This window comes from Argentina silus (genome assembly GCF_951799395.1).
Source record: "Argentina silus genome assembly, chromosome: 9".
Classification (NCBI taxonomy): Eukaryota; Metazoa; Chordata; class Actinopteri; order Argentiniformes; family Argentinidae; genus Argentina; species Argentina silus.
Window position 1 is genome coordinate 8,885,150 of NC_139663.1, and position 22,234 is coordinate 8,907,383.

The 22,234-nt window shown below is 44.8% G+C and overlaps 1 protein-coding gene across 1 annotated transcript; it reads left to right on the forward strand.

Annotated features, from left to right (window-relative positions):
• The first annotated feature begins 1,476 nt into the window (after nt 1–1,476).
• On the forward strand, nt 1,477–22,042 carry cavin1a (caveolae associated protein 1a). Its single transcript, XM_083676366.1, has 2 exons — nt 1,477–2,336; nt 19,853–22,042. The coding sequence occupies exons 1-2, from the start codon at nt 1,827–1,829 to the stop codon at nt 20,624–20,626; spliced, it is 1,284 nt and encodes a 427-aa protein (XP_083532492.1). The 5' UTR covers nt 1,477–1,826; the 3' UTR covers nt 20,627–22,042.
• Nucleotides 22,043–22,234: the final 192 nt, after the last annotated feature.

The window sequence follows — 22,234 nt, forward strand, 5'->3', positions numbered from 1 at the left end:
AGTAGATCTACCTAATATTTAACATTTTCAGGAATTACTCAGCAAATAATACTTCAACAATAAGTCATGGTGTTTATAATAACAAAAGTAGTGTTCTGCTTTTCTGTTGCCTGTAATGGGTTTAGTTCACTCGTCATCATTATGTCCCAGATGCTTACATTAAATGGGCTCTCTGTGTGGGTAGGAGCTGCTGCCTGGCTGATACAGGTTCTCTGGTAGGCTATGGCTCAAGGTAATATGGGTAAGTTACACCTATTTGGGATGAAATATAGGACCATGCTAACTGAGAAATGCACGAAAAGCACTTGTGTCCTCACCACCATTGAGCATCAATCAATGTTGGTGATGTAATTGTATTATGCAATGCATGTATGTACAGTACCACTCTGAATATCAGAGTTGTATACATTCCCTTTTCCCTCAATAGCTTGCTGAGAGTCTGGAGAAATTGACTTGTGCATGTAGGTGAGATTGTTTGGTTGTTGTAAGAAGTATACATAGGGTTGTTCTGGCCAAAGAATCTGTCATAGACACTGTAATTAAGAGAGTGTCTTTGGAAAAAGGAATGTCCAATTTTGTGTTGACCAGGGGAGGCTGGTGGAGGCAGAATTCAGAAGACCATTCCTCACTCCATTACCTTAATTACAATGAGCCCATCCTCCAATCTCTACCTCCACCAGCCTCCACTGGTGTTGGCAGATATGGTTGTTGAAAAAAGCCTTCTGTCAACACTTTATAACCATGGGAACAATGCTTATGACGAAAATATGCCACCTGCTGGAGATCTAAAGAACAGCATAAAGTAGCCATAGCACCAATACCACACTTCTTCACTCTCTTCGTGCAAGACATGCAAGGGCCCAAAAAAGCAAAGCCACATTGCTAACTCATAGATTTCTATAAGGAGCCAATGTAGGGTTGTGTGGGTGGGTCTATGCCTAGTAGTGCAGAAACATGAATAGCTCTAGGAAATTGGGATACAGTACTAAAAATTCCCGTGTGTGTGTGTGTGTGTGTGTGTGTGTGTGTGTGTGTGTGTGTGTGTGTGTGTGTGTGTGTGTGTGTGTGTGTGTGTGTGTGTGTGTGTGTGTGTGTGTGTATGTGTGTGTTTCATTCAGCTATCCTGGTTGAAAATGGGAACAGGTCTGTTCTGTTTGACCCTTAACTTTGACTATTTCTGAATAACGATGACTATTTCTATTTCTAGATTGAAAGATTAATAAGTTCAAAGTGACTGTAGCTGTTAACTTGGCATTGCACTCAAACCTATGTGTTAGTGTGTGTAGCTCTCCCCACTGCCTCCCCTCCAGCCCCACAAGGGCGGGGTTTGCCCTGCCACCAGGGGTGGAGACTGGGACTTGGGGTTTTATGCCCTCAGCCTGGGGAGGGGAAGGGGTGGAGCCCGAGCAGCAGGGGGGGCGGGGGTGTAGCAAAGGAAAAGTTTGACTGGGTAGTTTCACAGGGAGCAGAGGCATTTGAGTCAGGGCACACACGCCTCAGCTGTGAGAGGCTCCGCTCCCATTAGCTGGCCAGCATCCCAGGGCAGACGCAGACACAGACACAGAGAGAGAGACAGAGAGAGAGAGACAGACAGACAGAGAGAGAGGGCTAAGAGTGACAGAAAGAGGGGGAGAGAAAGGCAGAAAGTAGACTATAGAGCAGGAAGAGGAAAGAGGCAAAGTAGTGGAGGAGAAAGTTGTATTTTCTTAGAAAGGAAGAAGGATTTGGATTTGACTGTTAGTCAGGGTGGCCCCTTAAGGTTGCTTTTCAGTAGTGTATTTTTATCCTGAGTGAGCGTGCGAGCGGTGTGTCTGGATTTGACAGCCATGGCGGATTCAAGCGTGCAGCGAGAGCGGGTGGCCTTGACGGAGGTGTCTGACGACGACGAGGAGGTGGCTCTGGTGGATGCAGCCACTGAGCTGGCCACCGACTGGGCCACCAACGACGACCCTGCAGAGGAGGTGGACCTGGTGCTGGCCACAGGCTCTGGCACCCACAGCGAGGCACAGGTGAACGGGGTCATGGTGCTGACCCTGCTAGACAAGATCATTGGGGTGGTAGACCAGATCCAGCATACCCAGAACAGTCTGGAGGCGCGGCAGCAGGACATGGAGAAGTCTGTGTCGGGGATCCAGGGTGAGCTGGCCAAGCTGTCCAAGTGCCACACCAGCACAGCCAACACTGTCAACAAGATGCTGGACAAGGTGCGCAAGGTCAGCGTGAACGTGAAGACGGTCCATAGCACCCTGGAGAAGCAGGCAGGCCAGATCAAGACACTGGAGAAAAACGAGAGCGAACTGCTCAAGAGACGCAACTTCAAAGTGCTCATCTACCAGGTAAGCTGTAGTGTGTGTGTGTGTGTGTGTGTGTGTGTGTGTGTGTGTGTGTGTGTGTGTGTGTGTGTGTGTGTGTGTGTATGTGCGTGTGTTTGTGTAAAACAAGGTTAGATTGTATGAAAGGATGTACAAATGGCCCATATGCATGTGTGGTAGTGTGTGACAGTGGGCTGCTTATGATATGAAAAAAAAATCTTCTACATAACATCCAGATTCCACCTTAGGGCTGGGTGCATTCCCTATGTAGCATGGGAAAGTTGCGAGGTAGTGCTAAATGCACCCAAAAAGTTATCATAACGCCGCGGCAACCTTTCAACACCCTCTCACCAGAGTGAGTAGCTCTTCACTTTGGGACATGAGTTGGCCCCTATCTGCTTGTACTGCTTTGTAGCACAAATTAGAAGTGATGTAACTGTTACTGCTCTACCTGGTGTGCCTGGCTCCGGGTTTTTATAACCAGTGATTTACAAGAGGAGACTACAATCTATTTAGTTGTCAAGGGCCGAATCCTAACATGAATAATGTGCGTAGTGTAACCCACATTCTCAGATAAGTCATGATTGATGCAAACAGAAGATTAGTGATCATTTGAGTGCTTGACTTTCTGTATAAAGTTAGACTTAAAGTCACAGTTTCCATGATCAGCAACTTACACTGAACATAAGCCCTCCATGTGGGGTGTGTCGCCTAGTAGTGATACTTATCTTTGGCTGGAAGAGCATCAGAGCAGCATCATTCAGACAGTGTACAGCAGGGGAGGCTAGTGGAGGTAGAAATCGAAGGACAAGCTCATTGTTATGGATGGAATGGAATGAGAAATGGTTTCAAACACGTGTATTTAATACCATTCCTCATTACAATCCTAACCCTAACCCAATCCGTGCATTATCATGACACCTTTTTACCTCCACCAACCTCCACCAGGGTACGGTCACAGAGGGCGGACATCGACCTTTCTCAACCACAGTATTGCATGATTATCCAGTGATGCTATATAAAGCAGTAGGTCTCAGGGGAGGAAATAAAAGATGAGACCATAAACACTGTCTTGCCGGTCGGTCCGCATGAGATAAAACCGACGCCCCACCTACAGTACGGCGGCTGAGATGACAGATTGCTGGCAGGCTCTGTACAGTGTCAGATGAAGACGTTTTGATTTTTGAAGCTGTTCAATGCTGTCAATTCATCATGGCCTATCTGGCTGTAAAAGTCACAATAACTCTGCGTGGATATAGAATCGCTGATGCGGTGTTATTCTGATATCACAGGAGGAGTACTCTACTCTACAGTACCGTACTGTAATTATAGCCATCTGTTGTAGGCTCCTTCCCAGGCCCACCAAGCCACGGTCCAAGTGTATTTACGTATTCACGCGCTGTGTGATTGATTGTTTGTGTGTGCTTTGGGGTATTCATCTTAGCCTGTCCTGCTGTGAGTAGACAGGTTGTTTGAGTGAAGATGCAGTATGTGTGTGTTTTCATACACAAATACTGTCCATCGTTTTGTATATTGTCTAGTATGTCTGTCCATGTATGGCTTTATTTGGCCCTCTTAATGTCCTCTCCCTAGCAACAAGTAGTGTTTGCCTCCCAGTCTCTCAATACAATCCCAGGCTGTACTGTTCGTCTCACAAAACTCCAGTGAACATTAAGTCCCAGTCAAACAGTAAGTAGTGTAGTAGTAGTGTAGTAGTAGTGTAGTAGTAGTGTAGTAGTAGTGTAGTAGTAGTGGAAGGGGAGTAGTGGAAGGGAAGTGCCTGTGAGTGAGTGGTGGTCGTAGAACAGTACACTGTTCATTCTGAACAACCTCCCTGTAGCCGTGACTCCATGGCCCATGGTCTTTTTTTAGCATGGCGTGCTGTAATGTAATGGCTTGCAGCTTCCATCGTAGGGCGAGACTTTGGGTAGTTTGCACCCTAGCTCAGGGGCAGACTCTGTGAAGTCTTGTCTCCCATTACCCACCTAGGAACCAACCACCGTGTGTATGAACGACATGAAAGTAGAGAACCTCAGAGGAAGATGAAATGTATAGGCATATCCTAGACCTGGTACAGTGCAGCACAGTATATGCTATTTATAGAGGTGCTTTTACAAGAGGTCAGTATAACACATATACAGTAATCTCCATCACACTTTTGACAGTACCTCAAGACACTATGTTTTCTGACAGTTGGTCTATTAGTTGAGAATTAGGTCTGTGTCAGTATTTGGGAGGTGGCTGTTGGATCCATCTGGGCCAGTATTAACTAGGGTATCGGCATTGCCTTGGAACGGTCTTATTTTCAGATCCCCCTCCAGGAATGTCCACTGTGGCAGCGGGTTACACTATTGGCATTTAGCAGAAATCCAATCAGAGATGCAAGGGCTTAATAAATTACCCCAGTAAAGCAGGGGCCCGCTGCTGTTTGACACCCACTGCCCTGACCTGGTTTCTGTCTATAGCAGTTTGTGGTTTTTGTGTGGAAAATTGTTTGATTGTTTTTTCCTTCTTATATTTACTGCTCCCTTCCTGATCTCTCAGAATTCATGCTTAATCAAGTTCCAACAAGGCCAAAATTCCTGTCACACAATGCACAATTGTGCAACTGCTCTTACACAATGGTTCCTCATCCTTTCTGCACCTATCAGTTGTGTTAATTCAGTTATTTATGAATCCTCTGTAAGGTTACTATGTCATCACTCACTGTCTAAACTGTTACTGCATTGTTACTGCATGAACTTTGACTCCCTTATTCTGTCTGAACTGTAACTTCCCAGCAGTCGTATGAACTGTGACCTCCATGTTGCCGTAGTCGTGCAGGGCTCCCAGCTCTATTTATTGCCAGCGGCTGCATGGTGTCAGGTTAAATGACACCGAAGGAGCTGGGCCAGAGAGTGACAGCATGGCAAATCAACACTGGCTCTGAGTCTGATTTCACCCGTTTCCACTGTCTGTAGCAAAGGGTCTCAGTGTGTGTGTGTGTGTGTGTGTGTGTGTGTGTGTGTGTGTGTGTGTGTGTGTGTGTGTGTGTGTGTGTGTGTGTGTGTGTGTGTGTGTGTGTGTTCTTGTGTGTGTGCGGGAGTGTGTCGATTTGGGGAAGGAGATTTTTTCAAGTGGGGGTTACACTATGTGTTACGATGTGTTATCAGAGGGTTAGTAGGTGTGTGTGTGTGTGTGTGTGTGTGTGTGTGTGTGTGTGTGTGTGTGTGTGTGTGTGCGCGCGTGCATGTATGAGCGTCTATGTGTAAGACACACAGTAAAGTATCACAAATATGTTTTACAGTACAGTAGAGAAGACTGCATTCCATTATGGGCAAATTCTGACAAAGCTGGGCAAATTCTGACAGATCTTACTGTACAATTACTGAGATAATACAGTTCAGTACTGTAACTTTATACATTTACTGTAAGTTTTGTAACTATCTGACATCGGTCAGGCTGTCAGGGAGCAACTTATCACATATGGTAGGCCTAATTGAACCAACAACACTGCCAGACCAACAAAGGAACCAACAGTGAAACCCCCAGAACAACATCCCAGTACAGCATCATGAACACAGGATTTGACTTACCATTACTGTATACCTTCCGGGATGTTGTTTGGGGTTTTACACTGTTAGTCCATCACTTTCGGCAGGGTTATTGGTTCAAGTACTGTCTAGTGTGGTGTAGTGAAATGTTTGGGACATTTTTTCCATTATTTAAAGACTAATGACATGTGACTGCTCATCGATTGATGTTATTGGCTTGAGTAAACCAGTTTTAAAGTCATTATCTGTCCTCCATTACAACCATCACACTACAAAAGAATATATCTTTCTCACATCATTGTGTTCTTCATGGGAACTTACCCCTGATTTGCTAAAGTTTAAGCCTACAGTAAAGTGTATTATTTGTTTTAAAAATCAATAGATAGATAGATAGATAGATAGAAACTTTATTTATCCCTAGGGGAAATTCGGGTTCCAAGTAGCTTAAAGACATAGAGACATCACACATAACATACACATACAACATACAACATACAACATAAGCAGGATTGTAAACAGGAAGTCTAGATGAATACTATAGACAGATAAGAATAAAGATACTGAGAAAAATATACTAAATACTAAGTAACAAACAAGTCCACATTAATGTGCTGAGGCTGTATGATAAGGGTGACAGGGCAGGGACTGTGGTACAAGATAGTTCAAGTATGATTTGGTGAGGTACAAAAAGGTAAGGCAAGACAGTGCAATTATAGGTCAGGAGACCAGCATTAAATACTAAAAACTAAATACTAAATATGGGTTAAATAGATATGGACTATTTAATTTAATAAGCTAATGCTGTAGAAACTGCAGTAATTCATTAGCACAGGGGAAAAAATAGCTTACTGTATAAGCAAGATACAGTAACGTGCTGGTAACTGTGGTATGTGTGTGCGTGTGTGCGTGTGTGTGTGTGTGTGTGTGTGTGTGTGTGTGTGTGTGTGTGTGTGTGTGTGTGTGTGTGTTGGCTTCAACCACCAGGTGTTTTTCTTGCGTGTGCCTCTCTTCACTCTGAGAATAGCTACATTCTTTCATATCGCTAGCCGCAGGGAAAAGCTTTGACAGTGATGCTTTATAATTAAACCTGGATTGACAGGAGAACATGATCCCTGAGCAGGGTGTGGCATATTGGACACGCTAAGGTAGTATCCCACCTAAAAAACACATGCAACTTAAACACACTGTCCTTATTGTCCAGTATGCTTTTAGGAGTATCTTTCTCTCCCTCCTCTTGAGTGGCTGCACTCTTAACATGGGGCGTGGGGGTTTCACTCTCCATGGTCCCAGTAGCAGCTGAGGGTTGTGTGGCTGCAGAGGGCAAAGCCCTGTCATCACCCCTCTCTACACGCCCCGCCCCCCCCCCCCCCCTCCCCTATCCTCCTCTCTCTCTCCCTCCCTCCTCTCCTACTGTACTCTGGGGGTTCTTCAGAGGTTCCAGAAGGTGTGGACCGACTGAGCTGACGCCTCCCCCCTCTATCCCATTTGATAACTGCAGTGAGGGCCTAGTTTCGCTCCTGTATCTGTTATTACAGTAACTCAAGATCACAGTATGTCTGTAATGATCTGTCCATGATAAGGTAATCCTCTAATAGGCTAGCATGCATGTGATGTGATGTGTCCCCAGCCAGCCTCCGTAGATGGGGTGGGCTGCATTTGGGCCAGTCTGGCGTGGATTCAGGGCCAATGACAGGCATGCCTCTGACTCTATCAGAGGGGACGTCCTCCTTTTCAGTTATACCCCGCCTCCCCTGCCCAGCGCCCCTGCCTCCCCCCGCAGATGGCCCCCCACCACCAGATCTGGCAGGACTTCTGACCCAAATACTGTAGTGACACTGACACAGCCAAGGCTTGTGTCCCATCCATCTTCCAGTTGTCTGTGGCTAACCTGTACTTTACGACATGCTACTGTACAGAGGGACCTGTTCACTACAGGGGAACCGGGAGGAGTGATGGTTTCTTACAAGAGGGTAGAGAGGTAGACAGCAGCACCAAGTTAGCACTCTGACTCATCCCCATGGCATCTCTCTCCCCCTCAGTCTCTCCCTCTCTCAGTCACTCTCTTCTGCCTTCCACACCTCCCCTCCCTCTCAATCACTCCCTTTATCACTCACCCTGCCTTCCATACTCCAACTCCCCCCCCTCCCTCCCTCTCAGTCTCTCCCTCTCGCTCCCCCTCCCCTACCATCCATACTCCTCCACCCCCCCCCCCCACACACACACAGTCTGTCCTCCACCCCCCCCCCCCCCACACACACCCTCCCTTGCCATACATATCCGTCCCCCGCCCCCCCTCACCTTGTCCCCCACTCAGCTCGTGGCGAGATGTCGAGCAGGCTCTACATTTCACTGTTGCGTGTCAGCTCCTCTGTAGAACACCACCCAAGAGATTCAATACGAGAGTGTATGAGTGTTTGTGTGTGTGAAACATCAGCTAACTGTCCCTCTCACTCACGGTTCACAATTTGTGAATTACTCACTGTCATGGTGTTATGTTGAGTGCATAGAAGTTGTATTATATCGGTCTCTGTAAATGGTCAAGTATCAGAAGTATGTGTCTATGGACTTTGAAGTTGAGTCCACCCTCTTTATGTTCTTCTTCTTCCACTCACTCAATAGGTATAAGTATGTCAGCTGCTACATTTCAACCCTGAGTTTCGAGATTCCTGACGCAGATGTAAAATGTGCAGCAAGAGGGAAAGACCACAGCCTCACATTACAAACAAAGGCAAATGATAGACTCCCTTTCAATTGGATAGCCTTTTTTTTCGTTTTCTTGTCTGTTTGTGTAAAGGAAATCCCTATTATTCCCTTATTTTGGGTTTTCATTTCACCTCTTTCCTGAATCCCAACCACAGGCTGTTTGCTCGGCCATATCTCCGCTGGTCCATTATGGAGCAGTAACATCCTGGAGCCAGCCACACGTGTCCCTTGGTCAAGCCGTGTGATCCTGTACCACTCTGATGATTACTCGCTCTTCTCTCTCCTCTGGCTTTTAAAGGAACTGAGAGCCTCTAAGAAACACTGAACCACCATTCATTTAGTTTTTCATTCCTTTTTATTTCGGAAATATATTTTTAAAAAAACACGCTACGATTGCTTGGATAGGTACCACAGTGTCACGCCCTGCCTGGCTTGAAATAATTCCCTCCCTTTGATCTAAGATTGTGTATTATTGTAGCAATATGGTTCCAGTCTAACAACATAGTGTGCAGCTTCTCTTGTTATTTCACTGTTCAAAGAACCCAAAATATCTGACCGTTATTTTTGCTTCCATGATATTTACAGTATCAGTGTGTTGATATTATCAATGTGTCATCGGTAGCATTATCAAATCATGTCTTACACCCATACAGCTCTTCCAGATCTATGAAGGTCCATGAAGAAGTGTCTGGGGTAGAAGTTGGGGGTGGAGTTGAGATGGTGTGGTGAAGTTACTCTAGAGGTGGTGCTCCTCTATCGTGTTATTTTTGGCATTATTATATAGTTATTTAGATTTAATCTAATCTTAGTCATTTTGACTGAAGGCCAATGGGCTGAACATGTATATTACCCTGTATCCTCTTTAGTAAGGCTCTTTGTCCTGTGGCCAGTAAAGCTGTGTCTAGTATTAGCTGATGTGTGGTGCACTGTGCGTGTTGAAGAGGTGTGGTGCTGCTGGGAAACACTGTCACTTGTTGTTGTGTCTCGTCTCCCTCATGGACACCAGCATGTTTGTTTCCTGTTACCCATTAGCTAATCCAGCTCTATCTTGGCGGTACCCTCCCCTTCTGAGTGTGTGTGTGTGTGTGTGTGTGTGTGTGTGTGTGTGTGTGTGTGAGCGTGCGAGTGTGTGTGTTTGTGTGTGTCACACCCAAGCATGTTTCTGGCGGATCAAATGAGGCCATTCTAAACTGCATTAATCAAGCCATTACTCTCTGCCACAACAGCAGACATGATTTACCGAACTAAAGATCAGTTGTCCACCTGGCCAGTTGAAGTTCTTGTCTAAGTTCTTGGATGGTCAACAGATATATGTCCCCATTCCACTCTGTAGCATTGTGGGAACACACTGAAACATGCTGCTTCCTGCAGGCTTTACTCTCTTACCCAGGAAGCCACAGCCAAGATAGTAATAACTGTGCCAATTTTTTCGGAAACCCATCTAAAAAAATCTGCTATGGTGCTTTGATTATAAATAACCCTGGAGTGGTGGAATGGAATGGTGACGTGTCCTGTTTCATTGAGTGAGACTGAATTTAGCCACCAGCAGCACAGAATGATTGTGTGTGTGTGTGTGTGTGTGTGTGTGAGTGTGTCTGCGTGTGTGTGTCCGTGTTTGTGTGTGTGTGCGTGTGTGCATTTGTGCGTGTGTGTGTGTGTGTGTGTGTGTGTGTGTGTGTGTGTGTGTGCCTTTGTGATTGTGTACAGCTTGTTAAATGTTGATATCCAAACACAGTGTGATGCATGTGTTTGTTGGATATATGGATATACATATCTTTGTGTTTTGAGAGTGTGTATCCATCAGCTCCAGGTGCAGCAGCTGGTGTGTGGCATTTCCCTATGCTGCTGTTGGGACTGTGTGTTCCTGGCACTGACCTGCGAGTTATAGCCTGACAGTGAGACCTGGACAGGGCAGTGGGTGGGTTCTGGGTACTGATAACCCACACCAGTAGCCTACAGTAACTGCATGGGGTGGGATGCTAGACTGATTAAGCCATAGATATGATATCAGAGTACGGGGGGATGAAAAGCCTAGCTAGAAACGGGCTTTAGTTGCTTTAGTCTTCCAATATTTCACCCATATTATTAAGTCACATCGCTGCATAGAACTATTGTACACTTCCCTTGGAGTGGAAAGACATTTTAGGGCAGGTTGTGAAACCAGAGCCCCCCAAAGATAATACCAGAAGGTATTAGCTTAAGATGGAGAGATGGATACAATTTTGGCAGCAGCTCTCTAAGAGGTGATAAATCAGTCCTCACTTGGCCTGCCACCTTCCCTCAGAGGTGATGTAGGGTTAGGCCATTTTAAACAGTGATTTAAATCCACTAGCAGTGTCTTGCGTAAAACAAAACAAAAGCTTCACACTTGCGTCACAGACAAAGACAGCACTCCGTACACAGTGTCTCACTTTTTCCATCAAAAACATCCCCACCCCAAATGATATGGCCTTAGATAAAGCAGGATGGTTGCACAATGGATATCATTATAACAAAGCCTTAAGGTAGGATTAATGGCTTGGTGTGTTTCTTATATCACCAGACAGGAATGATGGCTCATTAATCTATACAACAGCCCCAATGTAATCTGATACAGATTTATATCTAGACAGGTATTCTGATAGTTTCCCTTTAGTTAACTAAGCTCATTGATGTACATTGGCTGCAGGAAAGTATTCAGACCTCTTCACTTTTTCCACATGTTGTTGTGTTATAGACTCAATTTAAAATGGATTAAATTTATTTATTTTTGCCATCAATCCTCACACAATAAATACCCCATAATGACAAAGCAAAAACACGTTTTTTAGAAATGTTTGCAAATGTATTAAAATTGAAATACAGAAATATGTCATGTACACAAGTATTCAGACCCTTTGCTATGACACTCATTGAATTGAGTCCATCTGAGTGCCCGGATAATAGTTCATGTGATTTCTTTTGTTTTATAGTCTCTGGTTTGCATAGGAATCAATTACACACTGTTTGGATTAGGATGTCACTACCAACTCAGCAAATGTCATCATTTTCTCTTGATCCTGACAAACTTCCCAGTCCCTGCCGGTGACAACCATATCCATAACATGATGCAGCTACTACTGTTCTTCACATGAGGGATGGTGCCATTCAACTTCGTAGATAGTTGTAAGTCCTCAGGGTAGCATTCCTGAGCAGTTTTGTTCCTCTCCAATTACTCAGTTTGTAATGACAACCTGATCCATACAGTTTTCTTTTAAATGTTGTCTATAACACAACAAAATGTGGAAAAAGTGCAGGGGTCTGAATACTTTCCAAAGCCACTGTAAATGTCATTCTTGAATAACGTAACTATAAAGTATTTATTGTTGTATATGTTGTAAATCTGGGTAGAAACATTACAGAGCCTACTGAATGTAACTTTTGCTGCCAGATACTATATAAGCTTGTGGAAAAGTAAATGTTCCATTGTGGCTGATGATGCCATTGCCATGTTGACAGTGGACTGGCACCATGGCAAATCCTAACCATGGGATTCCAGTGGTGGTAGACATGGAGTGAAGAAGGGGAGGGGTGAGCCATGGAAAAGGGATACCCCAGACTACTGTGTGTGAGGTCACAAATCACTCTGGCAGAAAACCCAAGGAACTCCCTTCCTGTCTCATACACAGAATGCACCATTACAGCACCATGGTAACCAACAGTTGTACAGTGTACTCTCTGAATATACCAGGATTTCTGTTTGGAAAGGGATAGGTCTTAGTTGTAAAGTTTAGAGCAGGCGTCTCAAACTCGTTTTGTTCGCAGGCCAGACGAATGTTTCATTTTCATGATGGGTTCATCTGTTAGCATCTGGAAGGTTGAAACTAAAAATAGAATGAATGATAAATTAAACATTTAACAACTTATTACTGACTAGCAATCATAAGAAACTATAGACAGATTGTATATTTTTCATTTGTTATATTACATGTGCCTCACCAAGTACAATAAATAGCTGTAAGAAGAAGTCAGTGTCTTCCAATCATGGTACAGGGTGGTGGGGATTAAAAAAAAAGAAATAAAAAAAGAAGGAAGACATTATGCAAGCAATACTTTCTGATATAACCCTTTCCATTTTTTTTTGCAAATCACCTGCAAGCCTGATTGTACCACCCCACAGGCCAGTTCCACAGGCCGTATCTTTGACACCCCTGATTTAGAGTCCCCATTCACCTCAGGTGCGGACCACACAATTGGGCAAATGTGGACTTGTATAGGCATTGTGAGAGGAGAAGATAGCAGAGAGCATTGTGGGTTATTAAACAGAATGCCCATTGTACCCCTTTCCTGCATCATGAGGGGATTTACCACGGGGTGCCTGTTTGGGACTTGTTTGCATCTGGCACATCTAGTGAAAAGAATGAAGAACTCTATTGAGCTCCGCTCCCCCTATTCCTCCAAAAAGATGTGTAAGCCAAGTAGAACCTCTAGCAGCTGAACTAACCCCAAATCTATAACTAACTGCCCCATGCCAGTCTCTGTGCGCCACCCCCAGCCTCCACCCCTCTGCCTGTCCCAGAGGGCCAGATGGGCCAGTGACATCACTCATTGTGCACAGCTGCCTGAGCGGACAGGACCAGACAGCTGCCTCTGTGACTCACCAGGACTTTCATCACACTGCCTCAGGAGGAATGGTGGATGGGGGTCAGGGACTAGGACTGAGAATGGGGAGAAGAGGTATTGGCTGGGTGTCCCAGTAACACTCCTTACCCCACTAGGTTGCCTGTTCTTGGGAGACAGCCTACTCTGTGCATGCATGTGAGGGTAACAGAGCAAAGGGTAGCATTTCCTCATAGTTACAGTACATGGCTTTAGTGCTGTACTGCAACAAAACACTGGCCTATTGCTTGTGGAACCACCACACTTCATAGTAATGGTAGGGATTTGTTATGGAAATTCAGTGTAAGTGTACATGACAACAGTCTGTAGATTGATTTCTACACTTTCTATGAAGTGCAATGGTTTGCTTAAAAATCCATCTTCAGTGTAATTTATATCATACGATTGTAGACTGTGACTGACATGAAGACAGTGTCAAAGAAAAGGGGCTCTTGCTTGGGATAGAGAGAGAGGCACCACAGTGGTCTTAGTAGGGTTTCTACACATCAGTGGTTTGGACAACTGTTTGCGAGCTGACGTTCATTGGCAACTGTGTGGTTAAAGAATGATCCCCAGTGCCTATGAGTCAGAGGGAGAACACTCAGCCTCTGAGAACAAATAGCCAAACTTAAAGCCTTTTATGGTTTTAATGGGGAAAATATTGCATTCAGACTCCAGAGCGCATGAAAACCTTCTGCATTGTTGTGACTGTAAGATATTGAAAGACTCTTAGTCTCTCTCTCTCTCTCTCTCTCTCTCTCTCTCACTTTCTCCCCCTTTCTCCCTCTCTGTCAGTGGGAGTTACGGTTGTTTACCGTGTTCTCCGCCCCTCAGGCTGGTGTATTTTCAGAGTACCTCCCGGGTCGTGATTCCCTCTGAGAGACGGCTCATGAGCACAGACAGATGTCGGCTTGTCTGGGCTCAGTACTGTGCATATTCACACACACACACACACACACACACACACACACACACACAGTAACCACTGCTAAGTCTTCTCCATCCGCCAGCTTTTCCATGAGCACAGGCCATACCAGGTCACTCTCTGAGGAAAGAAAGAGACATTAACAAACAGAGCTCTCTCTCTCTTTCTCTTTTTCTGTGAGGACTCACACACACTCTCCACTAGTCTTCCACACACACTCCTCAGAACATACTCACACGTAGACCAGTCTTTTCCATGGCTGGAGTGGAAGGTAGCACAGGGACGCTAATGGAGTTTCCATTTTCCTCTTCACTCTTTCCCTCAATTCCCTCTCTCATTGTCCCAGGCTTCATTAATGAATTAGACCAATTAGTTTATACTAGCAACAACGAACATAACCACCAAACCAGATAGGCTAGTTCAGGATATCTGATACCCCCCAGTACCCCTAGGGGTACTGGGGACAAATCTCTTCAAATCTACAGTAAGGACAAATCTCTTCAAATCTACAGTAATATACAGAGTCATCACTGAATGGATTTCTATACCAAATCACATTTCTCAGGCAAAAACTAAATCCATCTTCAAGAAAACACACTATGGCATCAGCTATAGGGAAATGGGCTGATGTCTGTGGAGATATGCATTTCTTCTAGTGCATGATTGTAATCAAGCAGTAGTAGGGCAAGCTGCCACCTCGACATCACTCAGAACATGGCCCAGACCATGCAGTCATTTCCTGCATTTGTACAGTATGACCTATGGTATGACTTCAGCCTTTCCCAGCATGCCCTACCTTGCAGTGTTTCCATTGCTGCAGCAACTTCCTGTTCCAGACTCCAGAGCTCCTGATTATGTTATTCTCCGCACTGGCTGAAACTGAAGGTGTCTCAAGGAAGGAATTGTGGGTGGGTATTCTTTGAGTCAAGACATAGTAGCTACAGCACTATCAGGCATCAGAGCTCTCTGCCCACTCTATGTTCTCTCCGTTCTATTCAGCATTGTTCTAAGTAGGGTGAGGCCCCTGTCATTATATTACATCACCACAATGGAATAAGCTGCAATTCCTGCTTCAGGGTCATGTTATGTTGGAGGACTGATGACATTGGTTGAGGATCTGATGCTTTTGTCCTGGCAGATACGTACTGTAAGTTGGAGCTCTGATCTGCCCTGGATCTCAGTAGGTGTAGTTAGGGTCTCATACTCCCTTGGGGGACGTTATTTTGCAGAGGTGGTTGCCATGGTGACAGAGCCCTCTGTTTATCTGTTGCCCTGCGGAGGAGTGTGTGTGTGGGAGGGGGGCAGAATGTTGCAGTGGCCGGTAGCCAAGGAATGGTGGATGGAATCCGGAGAGAGGGAAAGGCGAGCCAAAAATAAACACTCACACCACAGCTCGGCCGGGCCGAGTCGACACACAGCACCAGATAAGGAGGCAAGATCCATTTTATGATAGGTTCCACTGGCACCATTGTGAACACCAGACCAGCAAGGAGATTAAGGAGCGGAGATGCTGGTGGTATCAGTTGATGCTAATGTAAAACCTTGTCAGGAATTCTCCTGAGCCTGCTGCTCTTTCCACTGGCCACCGGAGGCCGCCATTGAACTCTTGGGTCTGCCTATTCCACATTACAGCATGACAGGGACCCAGCAGAGATGGACCAAATACACGCTGCTCTGGCTACTCAAGGAGCCACAGTCGGTAGGCATGAACAACTTCTCCTACAAGTCATCGATAACATGCAAGCTCTCACTGTGGTCATCCAGCAGAGCGAGGTTCAGGCGGCATCAACTACAAACCCACCACCACCTGTACATCCCAAGCCCGTTACCCAGCGAACCAGAGACCTACGACTGCCTGCCCCAGAGCGCCCAGCTCCGCCAGGGCTCATGCAGGGTTGTGGACTTCGCCATAGACTTTCGCACTCTTGCTGCTGAGACTAGATAGAACTTGGAAGCGTTTCACCACGGGCTTTCAGAAGAGATCAAGGATCACCTGGCATCCAGAGAGACAGTAAATTACTTTGATTCCTTTGTTGACATGTCCATTCGGGTAGATAATCCCATAGAACGCCGGTCTATAACTTCTTCACTACCTTAGCCCCGAACGGCCGTCGTGACGTCATCACCCGAGTGCCGACGAGTCTTCTCGAGTATACCTCGGCCTGCGGCCTGCAGAATGAGGGAGAGATTGCTGCCTCTACTGTGGAAGACCAGGCCACTTTCGCTCTACCTGTCCTGAGCTCTCTGGAAAAGGCCGGACTTGCCCAGGGGAGGGAGATCTGTGACGAGCCGTATCATCTCATTAAAGACATTCTTTATTTGCTACTATGTCTTCAGTATTCGTCCGCACTTGGGTTCACCTCACCACCATTCCTAACACTGCTGAACAAGATTCAGTTTGAGAGCACACACACACACACACACACACACACACTCTCTCTCTCTCTCTCTCTCTCTCTCTCTCTCATCAATGCAAAAGCAGTCACATCTCCTCCTCCCCTGGCCCCTGATGTCGGTGTAATGAGGCAATCATAAAAGGCCTTAGCTACGCATTAGTCCCGTATCAAGATTAAAATGATACAGATTAAGGGAGTCAGATGTCTTGATGCTGACAGGGGACTAAAGACAGCAGGCACTAATTGAATGGAAGGAGGAAGGATAGGAGAGAGGAAGAATACACCAAGACAGGATAAAACAAAGAGTGATCTAATTTGAGGTGACAGCAGGGAGGAGAGGAGAGAGAGAGAGAGAGTGATTACGCTGCAAATGAAATGTGAAGATTAAGACACATTACAAGGCAGCTTTCAGAAATTATGCACAACTCAACCTTTAGCGTGACAACACACATCACAGCCTTGTTGTGTCACCGTTTCTTATCAGGTCCTGGTGGATCAGTCTGCTGTTTAATCTAATCAGAGATTAGAAACAAACATACACGTCTCTCCCACCAGCCATGGCAATGTCTCAAATGAGCCCTGCTCTGATGAGGAGATCAGTCTCCCTCTGTCAATGGGCTGAGCCCAGCAAACAGACATTAGGTTATCTCTCCAAGGCATCTCCTCACTAATCAATAGGTAGTGTGATGTGCCGAAAAGGGCAGGCGAAGATTGGGGGACAAAACGATGTCGATTTTTTTACGGAGAGGAAAAGAGAGGAAGAGGAATTTAAATAGTCTCAACAGACATAAACATTGGACATTCTGTCCTAGCTCTTCTTCGTGGAATTTTTACCTGGTTCTTCTCAGAGGAATTGAGTACACTGTGGGATACAGGGAGGGTTTTGGAGATACACCTCACAGCACGGCATCAGAGATAAACATGCAAAACCCTCTTTCATTTCATGCTCTTGGTCGAAGATCAATCACAAACACAGACACAAACACACACACACACACACACACACACACATGCACACACACACACACACACACACACACACACACACACACACACACACACACACACACACACACACATCTGTACTACTGAGATGAAAGCCTATCAGATGTAGTCATCACTCACACGGCCCTGCAAATACTGCAGTGCTCACTGTGCAGAGAAAGACTGTAGGATTCTTCAATGTGCTAGGGGGTGCTTTTATTTGTCTATGTGTTGGATCATGTCTAGTAGTGTTCTTGTTTTGTCATGGGCGAACAATGCTTGCAGGGTAAGGATGCTGAGGAGAGGGGAAGGTGACTCACTCAGGACTATGGAAAGGCTTTGCCAGTTTTCCAGCATTACACCTGAACAGTGTGTACAGAGAGAGACTGTATTTACTATAGAGAGACTGTGTGAGAGGGTTCAGAGAGAGAGAGAGCAAGAGAGAAGCCAGAGACACACATCAAAGTGAAAAGTCGGGTGCTGTAGAATTAGAGAACGAGTGGTGGAGTGAGGTGTGTCTTGGTGGGTCAGGGTGGGTCAGGGTGGGTCAGGGTGGGTCAGGGTGGGTCAGGGTGGGGTAGTCACAACAAAGACATATGTAGAACTCTGTGGGATTGAGCAACAGAGGGACGGAACCTAGGGTCAAGACAGGGTATGAGGGGAATAACATTAATGGCATATTCCTGGTATCCCTCTGTGGATATCTAATAATACACATCCATCCCTTTAATGTTGTGATAGCGTTATTGCTGCGGTGTTGAGTGAGGGGCAGCTGTCAGAGCACAAGCAGTCAGTGGATGTAACAATATGGGGATATGTTCCCATATGAGTTGTGCAAAATGTAGCTATTTTGAAACAATGTGGTCTATGCAAACACAATGTACACAATGTCTCCACTGAGTGAAATCCTGGAAAAATTCCTGTTAATGACCAGCCCATGATACAGTGCATTACTGTCTCTGACATCCTCATAAAGGTTGCTGTTACTTTCTTGTCCACTAGAGAGAGTACAGGACTGTATAAAAAGGGATTTACCAGTTATTGCCGTATTAGAATTGATCACAGTAATTTGACCATCCTTTTAAAGGGAAATAGTGCTAGGGTCTATTTATGATGTTGTTTTTCCATAAAGAGCCACTAGATAGAGTATACTGTACATACCATATCCAAACAAGTATCAGTATGAATGAGCAAGCATTGAATAAAGTCTGCCAACACATGAAAGAGACCATTGTTTTTTTAAGGATGTTCTACATATTCATTGTATAGTTGTGTGTTTGAAAATAAGCAACTGAGTGTGTGACATTTAAGAGTGGAATCTTTGCACTCAAATTGAAACTCACACTGTTACTGCAGGCTGTGGGATACACCTTGTTGGGACTTTTGAGGTATTTGTTTGATCATTTGCCTTCCTTTCTGTGATAACCACGGAAGAAGGATATGAGACGTTAAGAGTGACCATGGTTGTGTTTGCTGAAAGGCTGGTATTTCACTCAAACAGAAACTCATGATGGCATGTCACAACTGAGGACGTGTATGCATGAGTTTGTCAAACAAACACATTTACCACAGTGATCTCATGTTTAGCAGAGAGGTACTGTAGGAGGGTGCAGTCTCATTATTGAGGGTTTTAGACAGCAGGAAAATGTGTTGGTACCACAGTTTCGGTATGAGAGGGCAAACTCAGTCTAAGCCTATGTGGTACATGATGTCATCGAATCACATTGACTCCCTCACAATGTTTATTTGCTACTATTATTATTCTATCTTTGAGTATACACTTATATCAAATAGTTTAGCTTGTGGTTCAATAGGTTACTAAATGTCCTTGCTTGTCGTAGTGCCCTGGTTAGTTTTCCTTGTAAGTCCACTAGATGGGGCTCTCCACTTACAGCTGTTTTATCTGATGTCAATACATGATTTACCAGTGCACATGTTTCGTCATGTGTCTGAGCCATGAAGTCTAATCATTTAAAATACACATAAATGTCTAATTCCATTCCCATCTCAATATTCATATGAATTTTAATTAATTAATTTCCTCAGCCTTTCTTACAGTCTTGTAATATGATCACGTCGATCATGCAGCAATTATTATTATGCAGTCAACTGGAATATATTTTAAAGAAAAAATCGTATGCTGTGAACAAATTATTTCCAATGAATACATCACAAAAGGGACATCTTATCTTAATTTCATTACTGATATGTAATAGCTTATCCATTAAAGGTGACTCAATGCTGTCCATGTGTATCAGCTGACTGCAATACAGGATCCTTTGTAGGCTTCATCACTGCAGCCAACGTACTTACTGTACTATTTTTAGTGTACACTTTCTATATTTGCTAACCTCATACCATCTCCCCTCTGTGTCTCCACAGGACGAAATGAAGGTCTCCAAGTCTTCCAAGGTGGCAGAGAAGGTGGCAGAGGGTGTGGGCGAGGAGGGGGCCCTGGAGCTGGCTGGTGAGGAGGGGGGTCAGGCGGTCCACACCGGCCTCACATCAGACGATGAGGTAGAGATCGAGGAGATTATCGAGGAGTCCCGTGCGGAGCGCATCAAACGCAGCAGCAAGCAGCGTGTGGACAACATCAAGAAGGCCTTCTCCAAAGAGAAGATGGAGAAGACCAAGCTGAAGACCAAGGAGAACCTGGAGAAGACCAAGCAGAGAACCCGCGAGAACTTGGAAAAGACCCGGCAGAAAACCCGAGATAACCTGGAGAAGACCAAGCACAGCCTGGAAAAAAAGATGGGCAAGCTGGGCACCCGCATGACCCCCACCACAGAGCGTAAGGAGAAGATCAAGACCTCCAAAGAGAAGGTGAAGAAGTCCCTGACCCCCGACCATGCCGTTTATGCCCGCTCCAAGACAGCTGTGTACCGCGTGCCACCCTTCACCTTCCATGTGAAGAAGATCCGAGATGGGGAGGAGGAGGTGGTGCAGGGCACGGAGATGTTGCAGGTGGCTGAGGATGAGGGCCTGCCGGAGGGGGAGGTCCTGGATGAGGATGGGGTGGGTCTGCATGTGGAGGTGGAGGAGGGGGAGCTGGTGAGCGTAGACAGCCCAGAGATGGAGGCTCTGCTGGAGGAGGCTGAGGACTTACAGCTGGTCATGGTGGAGAGAGACCTCCCAAGGAAGACGAGCAGCAAGTAGATCAGTTCACGTCAGGGTCAGGAATGGAAGAATGATACAATATAGGAACGAGGAGAGAGAGGGGAAGAGAGAGCGAGAGAGAGATTTTGATGACAATGACACAGAATGCATGATAAGGACTTTCTGGACATGTTCACAATCTATAATGTCTTGTTTGTTTTTATTTTTTTCCTATTCAACAGAGATGACCTTCAGTGTAACATTTGCTCATCTATATTTCAGAATAGAAAAGTAAAAGCTACATTTTGACAACAAAGCCCTCATGTTTTTTTTTTCTTTTACACATTAATGAATATCCTAATTGGTCTCGTCTGGGATATTGATGATATAATTGTGTGATTTTTAAACTAGAATGGCCATAATACTAAGGGAATACATAGTCTTTGCTAATGTGATTTGATGTACAATAACTGCTACTGTATGTAAGATATGTAGCCATGTTTATGGGGAGGAGGTTGGCAACTTGTTTGTACCTGGTTGGATGGTTATTGGTCATGTGATGCATGTTAGAGAATTTAAGTTTTGGTGATGAAAGAGTAGGGGAACATTACTTTCTTAAAAAATGGTTTGTATGTGCATGAGGAGAGACACAGGGGGAACTGACTGAGTAAATGTATTTTCCTTGACTGAAGAGTTTACAAATCTGTCAAAGAGATGCACACAGAAATGTGAGCAGTTTTGCCAGAGAGCTTTCTACTGCAACTGTGGGCTTAAGTGCTCAGCCTTGTGTGTGGTTTGTCACCTATGAAAGGATGTGATGTGGATACATAAGATCATGATAAAAGTAAAGGTTTCAGTTGCTGAACTGATGCCACAGGATTAAATGTTGGGTAATCTTTGCAAAGTTCTTATGAAATACCCAAAATATTTACTTATACTGCAAATGGTTACTTATAGCAACAGATTCTTGAAAACTACTGATAGTAATATTGCTATTACTGTATGTATTATTTTATCTTCAAGTAGCTGACAACGTAATCGTTGTCGTATGTTTTGGTATATGTTTTGGTATCATTAAGTAAAAAGACAAGGATAGAGGATCAGTGATGAGTTGAATGAATTCTGAATTTTGTTGCAGAGAGATGATTTGCCAAGATTCTAAGTTGTACTATTGTGATATCTGGGAAAAGAGTTCTCTCTCTCTGACTTGGGAGTCTTTAGTTACCAGTGTAACCAGGAAGCTACCTGTTGTGAGGGCTGGTCACTGACACTAGTGTAGGTATTTTCAATTTGAACAGTACATCCGAACATCTGTCATGCCATCTAGCATTTAACGTTTGCCATTGTTTTTTTTCTCATTATTTTTCTATATATGATATATTCACAAACATACATATTTAATCTTAGTCACTCCTAACTTACAATATTTAAAAGCATGCAGTGCCACAAGAATTCTACCTGTGCTCTACATATGTACCTGCCATATATGCAGTACACACACACACACACACACACACACACACACACACACACACACACACACACACACACACACACACACACACACACAGACAAACACACACACACAGACAAACACACACACACACACACACACACACACACACACACACACACACACATACAAACACACATAAACTCACACACACA

Bases quoted from the DNA above. Each gene is read 5' to 3' on its own strand.
- cavin1a (XM_083676366.1), top strand. From the start codon at position 1,827: ATGGCGGATTCAAGCGTGCAGCGAGAGCGGGTGGCCTTGACGGAGGTG. The intron at 2,337-19,852 runs GTAAGCTGTAGT...GTGTCTCCACAG, and splicing joins TCAAAGTGCTCATCTACCAG to GACGAAATGAAGGTCTCCAA.